This window comes from Macrobrachium rosenbergii, chromosome 3, assembly GCF_040412425.1.
Source record: "Macrobrachium rosenbergii isolate ZJJX-2024 chromosome 3, ASM4041242v1, whole genome shotgun sequence".
Taxonomy (NCBI): Eukaryota; Metazoa; Arthropoda; class Malacostraca; order Decapoda; family Palaemonidae; genus Macrobrachium; species Macrobrachium rosenbergii.
Window position 1 is genome coordinate 56,958,872 of NC_089743.1, and position 18,252 is coordinate 56,977,123.

Sequence of the window (18,252 nt, forward strand, 5' to 3'; positions counted from 1 at the left end):
TATCAAATATATCAAAGCCAAAGGATCTAAAGCCCTTACATTATTAAAGAAAATCTCTCACACCAAATGGGGTGCAGGACGAGACACAGTGTTAATGTTGTACAATGCAACAGTACTATCAATTATAAATTATAGCTGTCCAATTTATTCGACTGCCTCAGAAGCAACTCTAAAATCTCTAGATGCTTTACATCACGAGGGAGTGCGTATATGTACAGGAGCCTTCCGCTCATCTCCAACTGTCTCTATCCTGGCAGAAGCAGGCCAACTGCCTCTAAAATATTACAGAGATCTAATTACTTTAAGAAGAGACTTATCCCTTCAAGCAGGCACATCTCCTGTATCGAACAAATTTCTCAATCAAATTACAAATAATAACCCAAATCAAAATTCATTTACTAAAAAAACCAATCATCTATTGAATTTACATAACATGATACCCAAATTTACCCAAGAAACAAATCAGATCACACCATGGACACTAAAAATGGCAAAAATATGGACATATTTATCATATCTTTCAAAGAAATATATGTTCAACACAGAAATGTACCATCAACATGCCATGGAACACATAAGACCAAAGGGTAATCCCTTCATAATCTATACAGATGGATCCAAAAATGAAGCTGGAGTGGGCTCATCAGCCTATTCAGTTGATGAAACTATCCTAATGGGCCTTCCTCTAATATCATCAGTATTTACAGCTGAATTAACAGCCATACATTGGTTCTCCAGATTATATCAAAAAAAGGAATTCCTTCAGCACTCATATTGAGTGACTCAAGAAGTGCAATTAAAGCAATAGGATCATTTAAATCAAATAATCATCTTGTCCAAAATATCCAACGGGAAATTCATAAATTAATTACAAACGGCCTTCAAGTTCAAATTTGCTGGATCCCAGCCCATGTAGGCATTGAAGGTAATGAGAAAGCAGATAAAGCTGCTAAATTGGCTTGTACAATCCCCCCAACTACTACGAAAGCTCCCATATCAGACTGGCTAGCATCAGTTAAACCTTTAATTTATAGGGATTGGCAAAATGATTGGGCAAATATACCCCCTCAAAACAAACTAAAACAAATTAAGAACGAAGTTAAAAAGTGGCATTCTTCTACCCAAAAGCAAAGAATTAATGAAGTAATTTTAACAAGACCCAGAATAGGACATTCCAGACTCACACATGGTCACCTGATGTCAACTCCACACACAAATCCATTGATAAATAAAATATAATCTCCTCCCATTTTTTCCCCTCTCTTTCTTTTCCTTTTTTTTTTTTTCTTTACCTCAATTTTTTATTTTATTTTATTTTGATTTTCCCCCCTTTTTATTATTTATTTATTTAATTAATTTTTTATGTATTCTTTCCCCCCTTCTTTTTCCAGCCCAAGAGGAACCCTAAAAGAGTTCAGTGGTCTTGTTAAACAAATCATTTGTAACTAACTCATCATTGGCTCTACAGGGTTTTGGCACAGTAACCCTACCCCTCCTTCTGCTGAAGTGGGCCCACCCTCCAAAGAGACCTCAGCTATCTTCATGTTGAGGATCTCGTACCTCAGTGACAATCCTCCTAAGGCGGCAGTAATGGCCAATGGATTGAATTCACTGGGTAAACAAACACTTGTTTTGAACAAAAATATTTTGTTAATAAGTAGCTTTAAAGGGTTGGCTGATTTCCACTTTGCCCACCTCCTTTTTCAGATGTGGAAATCAGCTATATAATGGAGAGGTAAGGTTCATTTAAAAAATATAAATACTTAGGGTTTATTTTTTAAATACAGTAAACCCCCTGTATTTGCTGGGGATGCATTCCAGACCCCCCTGCGAATAGTTAAAATCCGCGAATACTTGCTACCCCCCTCTAAAAAGGCTTAAAACTTCCTATCTTGAAAGTTTAAATACCAAATGTATACTTGAAGTATCATCCTACATCAAATATACCTTAAATTATTATCCCATTACTGTATTAATCTCTGAAATTATATATTTATTATTAATATAATTTCAAAGTCATCTTAAACATTAGTACCCTTAAAAATATATACATACATACAGTGAACCCCATTATTCATGTGGATCGTCCCACACCCCCATAAATAGTTTAAAATCCATGAATACTTAAAACCCCTCTAAAAACACTTAGAACTGCCCATTTTGATAGTTTAAACAGAAAAACCCTGTAAAAATGCATATACCCGAGTATTTTAATAGTTTTATCATAAAAAGTGCATTTATTCATGAAAATTATATGAAAATACAGTAATTAGTGAATATTTCTCTGAAAAATACCGCGAATGGGTAAATTTTCCGCAAATAATGGCTAGATATGTTCCACAGAGAAACCCGTGAATGTGTGAGTCCGCGAATCATGAGAATGCGAATACGGGGGGGTTTACTGTACTTCTAAGCCTTCTAGCCAAAGTAGAGAGAAAGAGAGTTACCACTTTGACTTATATTCAAACCGAGGATAAAAAAGACTGGGAATCACTATTTGTTTGTTTAAAATGTTAAAAAATTTACTAAACAAATGCATGGAAAATATATTATATTAATATTATTATTATTATTATTATTTAATATTATTAATCTTAATATTTGAAAATTAGTACTTATTAGGTAAATCATTTATTTATCATACAAAAGAAACATATGTGCATATTATATGTCGAAAAAATTCACTCATCTAAATAAGAGAGAGAGAGTTATTATTTTTATTTAATGTTATTATTTAATCTTATTAAACTTAATATTGATATTTGAAAATTAGTATGTACCATAAATCATTATTTAATCATAAAATGTACCCTCTAAAAATGCTTATACTATCATCCTGAAACACTTATACAGTAAACCCCCCTGTATTCGCGGGGGATCCAAACCGCACCCCCCTGCAAATAGCTAAAATCCGCGAATACTTAAAAACCCTCTAAAACACTTGAAATTGCCTATTTTGATAGTTTAAACACAAGAAAAACCCTCGAAAAATGCTTATACCTGAGTATTTTAATAGTTTTATCATAAGAAGTGCATTTAGTCATGAAAATGATATGAAAATACAGTAATTAATGAATATTTCTCAGTGAAAAATACTGTGAATGGGCGAATTTTCTGCGAATAATGGGTAGATACGTTCCACAGAGAAATCCGCGAATACATGAGTCCGTGAATCGTGAGAACACGAATAGGGGGGGTTTACTGTATATCATTTTAATATAATTTCAATAGTACTATAATGTATTTATAATATTTCAACAGTATCAATTCTGAGTATTATCTTTGCTTGATGAGGTCGGGGTCCGACCTGAATGGAGGGGAAAAACCAGTTTCTCTCTCTCTCTTTGAGTTACATATTATTTAATCTTACAGTATTATTATTACAGTAATACCCCAAACTTGCGCAATTTGAGTTGCGTGAATTCACAGACACACAAACTTTTTGTGGGAACCTAATTAATTGTCGTACACGAGTTTTTTACAGACATGCGAACATTTGTGAATACTGTACTGAGAAACCCTGCAAAAGTGTAATTTATAAGTTTTCAAGCTTTTATGTGTAAACTAAATAACATTAAAAATAAAAGTAATAATTTCTCTCTCTCTCTCTCATTTACCAAGATGAGAGAATTTTTATGGTACATGTATATTTATTTGTTTTGTATGATAAATAAATTTTTTTCCTAATAATAAGTACTAATTTTCAAATAATAATAATGAAATAATAATAATAATAATAATAATAATAATAATAACTGTAATTACAAAAATTGTATGTGATACATATTTTAAACAAACAAATGTCTTTCCCTCATCTTTTGTTCGAAGCTTGAAGGCAAAGCTGTCAGACATGTCGATTTAACATGACGAAGGGAGAGTGTTGCTGATTAGCGGGTCAAAGGTTTCTTACAGTTCTCTCTCTCTCTCTCTCTCTCTCTCTCTCTCTCTCTCTCTCTCTCTCTCTCTCTCTCTCTCTCTCTCTGTGTCCGTAATAATTCATAAAAAATTTCACTCTCTTAAATAAGGACAACTGTTATCTCTCTCTCTCTCTCTCTCTCTCTCTCTCTCTCTCTCTCTCTCTCTCTCTCTCTCTCTCTCTCATAGTTAGCACAATGTACGTATTACTGTTTCTCTGTATGTCTTTAACTGTCAGTAGATAATTTTAAAGTGATCTAATTTTACCTGTACTGTCTGCAAACTGTAAATGCACAATTTTAAAACATAGAGACATAGAGCATTTCAAAACAAAGAGAAAGAGCCAGAATAAAGAAGCTTTTAAAAAACGAGGTTGAGAACACTTCTAAAGATAGATCGGTGGAATGGGGAGAGAGAGAAATAGTACAACACTAATCTTCACACACCTGTATTTTTACATCAACCATTTATTTCTTTTTTTAAGGGTAATGTATTAAGCTAACTTTAAATGAAATTATAGTAACTTTAATTTCATATAAAAGTTAGTTTAGTACTGAATTTCCTTCTTTTGATATCTGATGTAAGAATAACTTCTCTCTCTCTCTCTCTCTCTCTCTCTCTCATGTTATTCTCTCTGTATCTGTAATAACAATTCATAAATAATTTAACTTGATATTTCAAGTAAGGACAATCTCTCTCTCTCTCTCTCTCTCTCTCTCTCTCTCTCTCTCTCTCTCTCTCTCTCTCTCTCTCGTGTGTTATTCTCTCTGTCTCCATAATAATTGATAAATAATTTCACTCTCATAAGTAAGGACAACCCTTATCTCTCTCTCTCTCTCTCTCTTGTTCATAGTTGGTCTCTCTCTCTCTCTCTCTCTCTCGTTCATAGTTGGTGCTCACACATTTTTACAACTTATTATTTCTATGTTTGTCTTTACCTGTACAGTAGATAGTTTAAATTGATCTAACGTTACCTGTACCATCGACAAAGTATAAATGCGCTAGTGTGGCAAATACGTTCTAAAACATAGAGACATAATAACTAAGAGTTGTATTAGTCCAAATAAAAAATGCTGTTTGTTCATGGAAAAGCATTTCAGAACAAAGAGAGAGACATAGAATAAAGAAGTTATTAAAAAGAGGTTGAGAAGACTTCTAAAAATAGATCGGTTGGAAGGGGAGAGAGACAGAAATTCTCTTCCAACTCTGTATTTTTATGTTAACCATTTATTTCTTTTTTTAAGGGTAATGTATTAAGCTAACTTTTAAATTAAACTACAGCAACATTAATTTTGTTTAAAAGTTAGCTTAATAATTTGGGAGCATGGTTAGGGCCATATTTAGTATTTAAACTTTAGAAATAAGCATTTATTAGCATTTTTAGAGACCATGTCAAACTTACGCGAAAATTTGCCTTGAGCGAGGGGTTCTGGAACCTAATCTCGCGTAAGTTCAGGGTATGACTGTATTATTATTATTATTATTATTATTATTATTATTATTATTATTATTATTATTATTATTATTAAATCTTAATATTTGAAAATTAGTAAATAATTTTTTTTCATAAAAAAATTTATTTAATCATGAAAATAACATCAAAATAACACTAATTAGTGAACATTTCCCGACGAAAAAGTCTGCAAATTGTCAAATTTTTGGGGAATAATTTATAGATGTGTTCCACAAAAAATCCAGCAAATCAGTGAGTCTGCGAATCATGAGAACTCAAATATGGGGGGTTTACTGTACTTACCTCTCCATTATATAAATTGCCCTCTCTTCCTCCCCACATTCAAAGTGGACAGAAGTAGACTGACCAACTGACCAGCTATGAGTGTTTGCACCTGTCAGTCCCCTGGTTGGGGTGGGGGGAAGTACGTAGGTGGATAGAAGATGGATATTCATAGAAAACTGTGCGCTCTTGTTTTTTGTTTTAATCTGTCAAACCACCATTGGCATGGAAGTAAAAGTTATATAACGGAGAGTTACGTATTTACAAAATAAACCTTGAATTAAATATCAATATTTTTTGTAGATTGATTTTCAGGGCATTCATCTTTTATCTTGAATGTGTTGCAGGCACATCTTGCACTAGCAGTAGCTGAAAAGCATCTTGAAGCTGAAGGACGTCGATTAGTTGTCATCACACAAAATATTGATGAACTTCATCGCAAGGCTGGATCTGAAAAAATAATTGAACTTCATGGGTCACTGTTCCGCACACAGTGCACCAAGTGTGGTGAGGTCAAGGCAAACACAGACAGTCCTATCTGTGAAGCACTTGCAGGAAAAGGGTAAGTGAAAATATTCCTCACAAACATTGCTTGATACTTTAGAATCTTCATAATTACAGTTTATGACCAAGTTTTTTCAGCATTGTACTGTTTGCTCTTAAGGGAATGAAACTTTCACCTTTTATGTAAAGTGTTCCTCAAGGGAAGTTGATAATTGTCATTAAAGTTTGGTAACAAGGTGGTTAATTGGTGGTAGGCAGGTGAGGGAGAAGTCCCCTGGTCACCAACTGTTAACCACCACTTTTATTCAGCCATTGACCAAAGATGTATTGCTGCACTCATCCCATATGTCATGTTGAAGCTTTCTTCCTACTTTTCTGTGTGTGTGATGATTTGTTAGTGCATCCATCATAGATGTGAACCAAAAAATTAAACAACGGAGGTGTGTAGAACATGACTGGGTGTGTGGCCACTTTGTTCTCCATGTCAGTTTTGTCCATTCTGCAGGAATAGAACCTGCAGCCCTGACACTCCCTGCTGAAAGTGTGGTGGCAGCTCTCTCTCACAGTGGAAGAGGTTTGACAAGAAGGAGAGGCCAAGAGAAGTTTTCTGTATCTTTTTGTTAGAGTGCATGGAGGAGATACTTCCTTTAAGGCCACCCTCCCCATTCTCCTGTGGCTTGGTCTGTATGTTCGTGGCTTATCACTTCATACCTATACCTCATCGGCTATGCCAGGCATGGGTGATTAGCAGAAAGTACCTTGTAGGGTGTGGATGTGTTGGAGGAAGTTCTTGCAATTTTCTTTATAAAAGAAGGTTTTATGTAAGTAACTTACCAAGTAATTACATAGCATGGTAGCTTAAATTAAAAAATTTGCGGGTAACGCTTCAAAGTTCAATGCAAACTACTGGTCCTGCCCACTAACGGGAATACCAGGAATGACTTAGGAGACAACCTGATTCTGTTTCTGCCGTGCTCGAGTAAACACCGAGGGTCGATGGCAGCTTTGTTCTTAAATTTGCCGCTTGGAAACCGGATTTCAGTGAAGTATTATCGCTGATTTCGGGTAGCCTTCTAGCCTACAGCTTTCAGGATAAGTATTTTATTGTTTTGTTATTAAGATCTGATTCAAGTTTATCATATTTCGCTACAGTAGCGATTTCACAATCAAATGGTTTATCTCTGGTAGCGTAGTTTACGGGGCTGCCACCTTTACTGGTTAATGTAATAAATGTAAACATTGCGTTCGTTGCCAGACCAGTATTTACGAAAATGAATTACTTATCTGCAAGCCTCAATTAGTATTTGTTAGGATTTGAGACATGTTTATATGATGATACTGTGTTCAACTATTGTTGATAAAGGTTAACTTTCCTTTTCCGAATAACATAATATTGTGTTCGCTACCATGCTGACTTTTTTGGTAATGAATACATATATTATCTGAAAGTCTCTCTTATGGGGGCCCTGAGGTAGCTGCTTCATATGACTGACAGGTTGTGACAACATCTTGTAATGAGGAGGGGGTGTCCAAGGAGATTATTCTCTGAACTAGCTCTGCATCTTGAATGCCCATCAGAATCACCATTTTCAACTGGGTCTCCTTGCATGCAACTGCATTCCCTGGGCACAAGTTGACTTCCTCTGTAGTGCATCGAAGCCTTACATAGAAATCTGCAAAAGATTCTCCTTCCATCTGTTTGCAATTGAGCAATTCCCTATGGCGAAGAACCTTATTATATGAACCCTATATGTGAGACTGCAGGGCATCCAACACTTCATCTACAGACTTATCTGTGGAGGGTGAAATCTGTAAGATGTGTTCCAACACATGTTGAGTTTCAAGGGACAAGCACATCTGCAACTGGATCATCTGTTTTTCACTGGGAAGCTTGAAAAAGTTGACCATAATAGCATATTCATCCCACCGGCGTCTCCATTCCCTGAACATTTGGAATGATGCATCAGCCTTAAGTGGGGGCGGCGTTTGCACCATCGCTTTTTGTGGTGGGGGAAGAGAAGGTTGATTGGAGGAAGAAGCACCCATCTCTGTAACTGGTATGGGGTTTTCTGCATGGAAGGGTTGGGCAGACAAGAGCGCCTGGATAAGGGCTGGAAATCTTGCATTTTTCTCATCTCGTGCATATTTTCCTCTCTTCTGCATAACTCCTCTTGTGCTCTTCTATCTTCTTCTTCACGTCTCCTTTGTTCTCTTTCTTCATCTTCACGTCTTCTTTCTTCATCGTCAAGTCATCTTTTCTCTTCTTCATACTGGCAAGATTCCTCTAAAAACTTGATAAGTTGAAGGAAATCTGTTCCAGTCGGTTGGGTGGAGGAGAGGGGGCTGGTTGTTAGGGCGAGGGAGTGGTGGATAGGGGGAGGAGGGCAATGACGTCCTGGTGAACTCCTCTCCCACGGTGTTCCCACTATGGGCATAAGCTCCCACACTACTGGCTTCTAGCAACCCCTAGTCTGTAGTCTCTTCTGGCTGACCTAGAAAGTCTTCTAGCCCATCCATTACATGTAATATATATGCAATGAATAACACGTATTAAAATAATAGAAGATTCCTCTTTTTACAAAAACAGTTTAAATAGTAAGAGTTACTGGATCAGTGAGTAAGTGTGTGCATTACGTATGTGCATGTCTGCTCTGCTGAGGTTCAGCAGTCAGTTAGTTACCCGGAAACAATTGAGGGTACTGGATGTATGGCTATGCGCTCTCACTTGGGGCAGCAGCAAGGGTTTTACATGTCAAAATCTTATATGAAATGTACAAAAGCAAAAAAGGGACACTAGAATGAGATGACAATTTGCACAACACTTCACTTATGAACCACTGATCATTGTACACTTAAAGCACAATAAATCCACAATAAAAAGCTGGGTGGAGGTGGGAGACAGCACAAACAACAGCATCGATTATTAATGGCGCCGGAAGCCGTGCACTTGCATTGCATATACTGTATAATTTGCATAGACCTGATACTGTACTGGAATCCATCGCAAGAGCAATCTACAGAAACTTATCTCCAAAGAGGAAATTGACATTGCATATACTGTATAATTTGCATAGACCTGATTCTGTACTGGAATCCATCTCATGAGCAATCTACAGAAACTTATCTCCAAAGAGGAAATTGACATTGCATATACTGTATAATTTGCATAGACCTGATACTGTACTGGAATCCATCTCATGAGCAATCTACAGAAACTTATCTCCAAAGAGGAAATTGACATTGCATATACTGTTTAATTTGCATAGACCTGATACTGTACTGGAATCCATCTCAAGAGCAATCTACAGAAACTTATCTCCATGCAGGAAAGTGTCACATATGACTAAATGGCAAAGGACCTGCTCATTCCACATTTTCCCCTGTTGACCCATACACTTTGCCACCAAGAGAACTTGCTGATCTCAGCCTGAATGCAGTTTACTATGTTGCAGCATATGCCTTGCAATTAGCCTAGTCATTCATGGAAATCTGACAGGAACATGATAAAAAATTAGCTTTTACTGCTTCATGAAGTAATCACCAGGGGGACAGCAGGCCACCAAACTCTGTCAGAAGGGGTATCAGTTACTTCATCACTGTCCACCAGCACAAGGGATGTGGGGTAGCATTGTGAGATCAAAGACCTACCCTTTCAAGAGGGAAACACCCTACCTCCTACAGATGAAACACCTCACATCCTTTGCAGACCAATCAGGTAGGACAGATGAACCCCCAACCACCTGTGCCTCTGGTTAAGGATAAGATAATTTCAGACAAGAATCTTCCAAACTTGAATCTTATGCCTCACCCCTTGTTGTTGATAATCATGAGTAGATTAGAGGCTGGTATGCTCAGACCAAAAGCAAAAACAAATATCAAAGGGCTGAATCATAATCATTGCGAATTACCATGCTGGAAAACTGAGAAGAGATGTCACTTAGTTATCCAAAATTTTCTTTCCTTGGTGATGCTAGATTCTGTCATAAATATCAAAGGACTGATTCATAATCACTGCGAATTACCGTGCTGGAAACTTGAGATGTCAGTTATCCAAAATTTGCTTACCTTGGCGATGCTAGATTCTATCATAAAGAAAGACAAGTTTCTCATAAGCTCTGACCCTTTTATTTCCTATTACTTCTCTTGGAGTAATAGACATAGAGTGGCATAGAGCATTTTGATGTCCTTAAAGGTGAGAATTTCAGTCCCAATACAAAGGTCTCAAGATCTAATTCAGGACAACTCCTCTTCCTCCCAAAGGAATATTCATCGACACCCTAGCTGCAGTTAGTGAGCAGGCCCACCTTCTACTGTAAGTGTCAGCCCTTCTCCTGCTAACCACCCCCCCCCATTCTCCACCCCAGTGATCACCTCATTTATATGTCAGTTTTTGTCATTAGCCTTGGAATTATTAGACATAATATCATATCATATTAAAGACTTCAAATGTATCTTTGCATTGCAATAGACCCTCCTTTGGCCACATGACCTTGCCAGTGTGATTCAGTGCATGAAGAATTTAGGACCTATTTGATATCAGTGCAAGTTATGGATCATATTTAGCTGGTTCCCCAAAAGAAAGCCTAACTTACTTATGGTACAAACTGCTAGATAGCATGGTGAAAGTGATTAGTAATCAAAGCAATAGAGTGCTCTGCCTTCAAGTGATCAAAGAAGACACAAAGATGCTAATTTTGTGTGGCTTTTTGGCCTTTACACCATCCAAAACATGTTGGAAGCTACTAGAGCTTAGGGATGCTGTAAATCATTGGATGAAACCTTTGGTAAACATATACAGTAGTGCCTTATATTTTTGCTAATTAACACAGTTATAATCACATTCCATTAAGAGATATAGTAACCTTATCATGCACAGTGTAACTAAATTTAAATTGTGTAAGTTCAGTTGATTTGTTGATTGCATGTAAATTGCACTTCTGTAAGCATTCATATTAACCCTTAAACGCCGAGCATCTATTTACAAAAACGTCTCCCGTATGCCGGCGGCGTTCGGGAGTTAGCGCCGAAGCGGAAAAAGTTTTTTTCAAAAAATCACAGCACGCTTAGTTTTTAAGATTAAGAGTTCATTTTTGGCTCCTTTTTTTTTCAATGCCTGAAGTTTAGTATGCAACCATCAGAAATGAAAAAAAATATCATTATCATATATAAATATATTGAAATATATGACAGCGCAAAAAAAAGTTTTCATATATAATTTTCTACAAATCGCACTGTGAGCAAAACGGTTAAAGCTAACGGGTTATTTTTTTTTTCTTTGTATTGTACACTAAATTGCGATGATTTTGGTATATAACAAATTGTAAAACCATGAAAGCAACACAGAGAAAATATTATCACAAAATGATGCATGAATTAAATGCAACGCCATGGACGTAAAAAAATGTTTTTTCAAAAATTCACCATAAATCGAAATATTGTGCTAGAGACTTCCCGTTTGTTAAAAAAATGAAGCTAATTGATTGAATATTACTATACTGTAAGTGTTTTAGCTTACAATTGCAGTTTTACCATTTCGGTCGAGTTAAAGTTGACCGAAAAGTCGAATTTTTCTATTTATCGTGATTTATATGAAAATATTTAAAACTGATAAAAGCTACAACCATGAGTTTTTTCTGTTGTATTGTACATGAAATTGCGCACATTTTCATATATAAAAGTTTATGTAACGACTAATATAAAACGGTGCAAACATTACGACAACGTGATTTAAAGAATTTCTGAGATGTTCGGCTGAGTTACCACGGACACATAAGGAAAATGTTTTTTCAAAAATTCACTATAAATCGAAATATTGTGCTAGAGACTTCCAATTTATTGCAAAATGAAGGTAAATGATTGGATATTACTAGAATGTAAGAGTTGTAGCTTACAATTGCGTTTTTCGACCATTTTAGTCGAGTTAAAGTTGACCGAAGGTTGAAATTTTGGCAGTTATCGTGATTTATGTGAAAATATTTCAAAACTGATAAAAGCTACAACCATGAGCTATTTTCTGTTGTATTCTACATGAAATTGCACACATTTTCATATATAAAAGTTTATGTAACGACTAATGTAAAACGATGCAAACATTACGACAACGTGACGAAAGAATTTCTGAGATGTTCGGCCGAGTTACATACACAGCAGACGTAAGGAAAAAGTTTTTTTTTCAGAAATTCACCATAAATCGAAATATTGTGCTAGAGACTTCCAGTTTGTTGCAAAATGAAGGTACATGATTGAATATTACTAGAATGTAAGAGTTTTAGCTTATAATTGCGTTTTTTTACCATTTCGGTCGAGTTAAAAGTTGACCGAGGGTTGAAATTTTGGCAGTTATCGTGATTTATATGAAAATATTTCAAAACTGATAAAAGCTACAACCATGAGTTATTTTCTGTTGTATTCTACATGAAAATGCGCACATTTCCATATATAAAACTTTATGTAACGACTAATATAAAACGGTGCAGACATTACGACAACGTGAAAAAAGAATTTCTGGCGGGACGTAAGGAAAAAGTTTTTTCAAAATTCACCATAAATCGAAATATTGTGCTAGAGACTCCCAATTTGTTGCAAAATGAAGGTAAATGATTGAATATTACTAGAATGTAAGAGTTTTAGTTTACAATTGCGTTTTTTTTTACCATTTCGGTCGAGTCAAGGTTGACCGAAGGTTGAAATTTTGGCAGTTATCGTGGTTTATATGAAAATATTTCCAAACTGATAAAAGCTACAACCATGGGTTGTATTTTGCTGCATTTTACATGAAATTGCGCACATTTCCATATATAAAACTTTATGTAACAGCTAATATAAAACAGTGCAAAAGTTACGACATAATGACGAAAGAATTTCTTAAATTTTCGGCCGAGTTACTGCGCAGGCGTAAGGAAAAAGTTTTTTTCAAAAATTCACCATAAATCGAAATATTGTGCTAGAGACTTCCAATTTATCGTAAAATGAAGGTACATGATTGAATATTACTAGAATGTAAGAGTTTTAGCTTACAATTGCGTTTTTTCGACCATTTCGGTCGAAATCAAAGTTGACCGAAGGTTGAAATTTTTGTAGTCGACGTGACGGTGCGTCCACTTGGCACCCAACAGACAATTTTAGTCAACGTATGATACGTCCAGTAGGCGTTTAAGGGTTAATGTCTCTTGTTTGCTACCTTTCTCTTTTGCATTGTTCATGATTACTTTACTACAAATTAAAATTCCTAAATAAAAGGTGATTTATATAATTGCATGTATCATTAATCATTATATTTACCTGTTTACCCAATTTTTCAACCAGTGATTTGATTGCCTAAGCAGAAGTAGTGTCTAATGTGTTATGGACGATGTAAGACTTTGTAAATTTTTGCATGTGTTACCATATAAGTAGCAGTGAAGACTGACCCAGAGAGAGAAGGAGAAAGGTGAGCAAATGCGCAGAAAGTGTGAACCGTAGTTTACCCAAACATGATGCTAAATAAGTGAAAACCTTATAACTGTTTAAAGAGAACCGTAACTACTACAACTTTTCCCTGCAAAACATAGAACTAAATATACTCTACAAAAAAAAAAAATTATAACAACCATCATGTCAAACACCTTTTAACAATTATCAGAACTTTTCTCACATATACAAAGACAGAATTAGATGTATTATTATACACTGTTCTGACACATCACAATGGTCCAAAAATATGTCCCCAATACATGTAAAATTATAATTATTTTGTGTATTCTGCATTCTTGGGCAATGCTGCACCTCTTGGTGTCCTCCACTACGGCCCAGGGATCTGGAACGACTGAACAAAATAAAATACCTCTAGTTTTTTGTTGCCTCTCTTTGCAAGTAGGTCTACTGATGGCCTTCCCCAGAGATGGAAAAGCCTTTCTGTCACTTCTTGATGCAGTGACCACTCTGTTACCACAACTTGACCCCAGCGACTCAGATTGTCCACCACCACATTCCTCTTGCCTGGGATGTATCTGGCAGAGAGAACTACCAACTGAGATACCGCCCACTGGTGCAGTTGAACTGTCAAGTCATGAAGATGATGAGACATTAGCCCCTCCCTGTTGGTTGACATAAGCTACCACTGTAGTGTTGTCGGACATTAGAACCACGGAGTGCCCTGCTACTCTTTCCTGAAATTCCTGAAGTGCTAGGAAGGCAGCTTTCAACTCCAGGTTGATGTGGAGTTGCTTGTCTTGGTGATCCCCACTCTTGATGTTAGAAGATCCCCCAAGTGTGCTCCCCAACCCTCATGCGAGGCGTCTGAGAACAGAAGAATTTCTGGAGGTGGAGAGTGAAGGGGGCACTCTTACAGTCAGGTTCCTGTCTTCCAGCCACCAAGCTGTCTTCCCTCACTTCTTCTGATAACGGTACTTGGAACAAGGGAGGATCTTTTGCAGGAGACCAGAACTCCTTTAGTCTCCATTGGAGGGACCAAATATGTACAGGATTCGACCGTGAGGGACTAGCTTCTCTGAGGATGACAGGAAACCCAGAATAACCTGCCACTGATGAGCCGGAGAAGAACAGAAGGGCAAAGTTCCTGGACTTCTCTAGTCATTGTTCCAAAGGGAATATCTCGCTGCTGCAGTGCCTATTATCCTACCCAAGTAAAGAAATCTGACTTAGATTGAGGTTTGACTTTTCCAAATTTATCACAATGCCTACATCTTGACAAAATTAAAGAAGACGATTCCTGTGTTGGAGTAAATTTACCTGAGAATCTGCTAGCACCAGCCAGTCATCGAGGTATCTTAAGATCCGAATTCCTTAAGAATGTGCCCATGTTGAAATTCAGGTGAAGACTCTGGTGAAGACTTGTGGGGCAGTTGAAAGACCGAAACAAAGAACTTGGAACTGGTAAACTATCTCTTCCAGACCGAAGCTAAAATACGTCAGGGAAGATTGGTGAATCAGAATCTGGAAATACTCATCTTTCAGATCTATTGTGAGCATGAAATCGTTCTCCCTGATGGCTTGAAGAGCTGCGAGGAGTTTCCATTCTGAACCATGTCTTCCTGATGAAGAGGTTTAGAGTCGATAGGTCTATTACTGGTCTCCAATTACCTGTAGCCTTGGGAACCAGAAAGACACAGATGTAAAATGCTGGAGATATTTCCTTCATGATCTTCACGGCCCCTTTTTCCATCATCTTTTAGATGTTTTACCGAACCTAGACAGCAAGTTGATTGGTGAAGAGGACACTCAGAAAGTTGGGGAGGAAACTCGAAGGGGAGTAGATATCCCACCTGAAGAACATCTACTACTCAGGTCTCCACCCCAAACTGCTGCAAAGTTGCCCAATGGCTCACCAGGCATCCCCTCACTGATAGCAGTGAGTGGGGAGGGGCACTCCTCCTATCGTCTACCTCCCTCTGCCTCCTCTCCCAGGCCTGGAAGAGCGGGGCTGAAATGGTCATTGCTGAGGACTTTTCCTGGATGAAGAAGGAGGTGGTTGATGAGCCCTACGTTGAGCTGTTGAAACTTGAGTCTTCTTTGCTGAGATGTAGGAAGATGTTTTGGATGTGCTAGCATGAGAAGGGATGGATGATTTTGAGAGAGCCTGATGTACCAACCTGTCATTATCAAGAGCTCTATGCCTATCGATTTTGGAGTCTAACTGGTCACGTGGAAACAGAGAATAGAGGTTAAAATGTCCCCATTCCTTATGGCTAGCACTGAATCTGTACTGACGAACTTCAAGAACTTGGAGAGGGCAGAATCTCTTGTAAGCAGCCAGTTGGCCCACATATTAGCTGTTCCCTTATGTTAAGACTGCAGGTTTGTTAGTTATGAAAATACAAATTGATTTAAATATTTGTCATTTTTAGCTGCATTAATTTTTTTACTATAATTGTTACAATATTATTTTCATCAAAGATACTTTATTTACAATGCTTCTTGTGTGTATACGTGTATGTATACACAAGCAGACGTGTACATATACACATGCACATACAGTATATACAGACTGATACACTTATGGGCAAGAAAAGTTCTGATGCAACATGGCTGAGCAGTTTATTCATAATCTGTTTTAAGTTTTTCAGTCCAAAAAAGTTTTTATAATTTTAAAAACAGGAAACTAGAAAAACATAAAACAATGCATTTGTAAAATAAATGTAGTGAAAAAATTGTAATAATCAGTATACTTTACCAGCCAGTCACATTTCTTTAGTCACTGAGACGGTTGAATGTGTGCAGCACACTAACCAAAACACCAGAGCAAAGCAATCAGCTCATGAGTGTTGTTGTCACACTTTATTTTTATGTTTAATTTTTATTTTCATGTAGGTAACTTACCAAGTAATTACAGGCAGTCCTTGGTTATCAGTGGGGTTCCATTCCTGACAGTGTGACGATAACCGAAAATCACCGACAGCCGAAAACATGTAATGAATGTTCTGATTGGGATGAGAAACAGTGGAAAGTGCTTAGATCTCTTTTGGATAAATTAGAAAGGGAAGAGGAAAGTGTAAACCTAGTTTAGAAGCTAGTCCTGCTATTCCTTCAACTCCTGTTCCTGCTTTTTATCCTAATACTGGCCGTCCTAGTATTGATCCACCTATAACACCTGTTAAATACCTTGTTGCAAAGTTCAGCACCTGTTCAGGTCATGCTGAAGGATACTTGTGTGCAAAAGATAGTGGTTTGTGTTTCCTCAGGAACAAATTGTTATGTAATAGTTCATATATTACTTGAAAATTCACAATATCTACATTCATCCCAACTTTCAGGGTGTTCTCACTATTATATTTTGATGCTTACTGATTCACTACCTAAGTGTCGCGTAAGTCATTTGTAAAGAATGTTTTCTGAGTGTGCTTTATCACAAGTTAGGCAATTTGTTGAAGATCATTAAAGTATTGGGAATTTGACACTGCAAAAATTTCTAAATTATTGTTATATATATCTTATGGAGCATGTGTCATCTAATTAGAAAGTTGTAAATTGAACTATCATGTAATCATGGCTTGGTATATACATTTTTATATTTTTTGGATAGAGCCCCAGATCCAAAAGCTGAGGATGCCAGAATACCTGAATCTGAATTACCTAGGTGCAAGTCATGCTCAGGTTTGCTGCGACCTGATGTAGTTTGGTTTGGTGAGGGACTGGATCCTGAAGTCTTGGAAAAGGCAGGTGAGTATTAAGACTCCTTGTAATAACCATTAGTTTGTTTCATGAGACTCTCTTTCCCAGTGTAACTTGCGTTTCTGTATGACAGTAGCAAAGGTTCTTTGGCCACCTACTGCAGGTCACATCAGTTTTCCAGAATCAGATGATTAGCACTTCTTATTCCATTATGGGAATATAATTGAAATTAATGTGGTCACCTTATTACAGTACTGTACAGTAAAAGCTTCAGTATCTGGCACCTACCTTTTAGACTTTTTGAACTGCCAGATTATTCAAATTGTTGTATCAAGCTACAACCCTTTAAAATTGCTTTTAAAGCTATCTTAACACTCATCTGTGTACATTACATCACTCACTAATTGCAAACTAAAATTGAACTAAGTTTAATGGGAAATGTTTACATCTTTATCAGTATGACTATATTTTCTGTAATGGAATGAAAGCCATGTACACTCCCTCTAAAGGACTCATTAATTGTAAGTAAAAGCTGAAATTCATTTTGATTACATGCTTACTTTGTAATGATAGCTAGGAGAATATTGGTTAGGAATAGCGAAAATATAAAAGAGAGAAAAAGAAATGAGAGAGAACCATTAATAGACAAATGATAGACAGAGAAAGAGAGAGAGAGAGAATAACGATCAGGAATGTTGTGAATATATAGCCAAAACATTGGCGTGAGAGTAATCTAAGCGCAATCATATAAAAAATGCCTACCCGTCTCACCTGTGTCCTGACCTTTCAACTTTCGCCGGAACCTGAAGACTTCTGGTGACGTCATTAGTCCCACCCACGAAGGAGGGAATTAAGTCAATTAATCACACCCAAAGGGATGTCCTTAGATAATCTCCAACCACTAAGGTCGACTACAAGGCGGAACAGAAGCTATTGCCTGCCTATTGGCGGGATGGACATTTTCCTTTGAAGAACCTTCAAAAAGCAAA

At 36.8% G+C, this 18,252-nt stretch overlaps 1 protein-coding gene across 2 annotated transcripts in view; it reads left to right on the plus strand.

The window, feature by feature from the left end:
* LOC136855931 (NAD-dependent protein deacylase-like) overlaps positions 1–18,252 on the plus strand; it is a 96,304-nt gene that overhangs the window by 17,746 nt on the left and 60,306 nt on the right. For both annotated transcript variants that reach the window (XM_067133438.1, XM_067133432.1), the window contains exons 3-4: positions 5,998–6,212; positions 17,175–17,311. In XM_067133438.1, the coding sequence (XP_066989539.1) occupies positions 5,998–6,212; positions 17,175–17,311 (352 nt within the window). The remainder of the gene's footprint in view (positions 1–5,997; positions 6,213–17,174; positions 17,312–18,252) is intronic.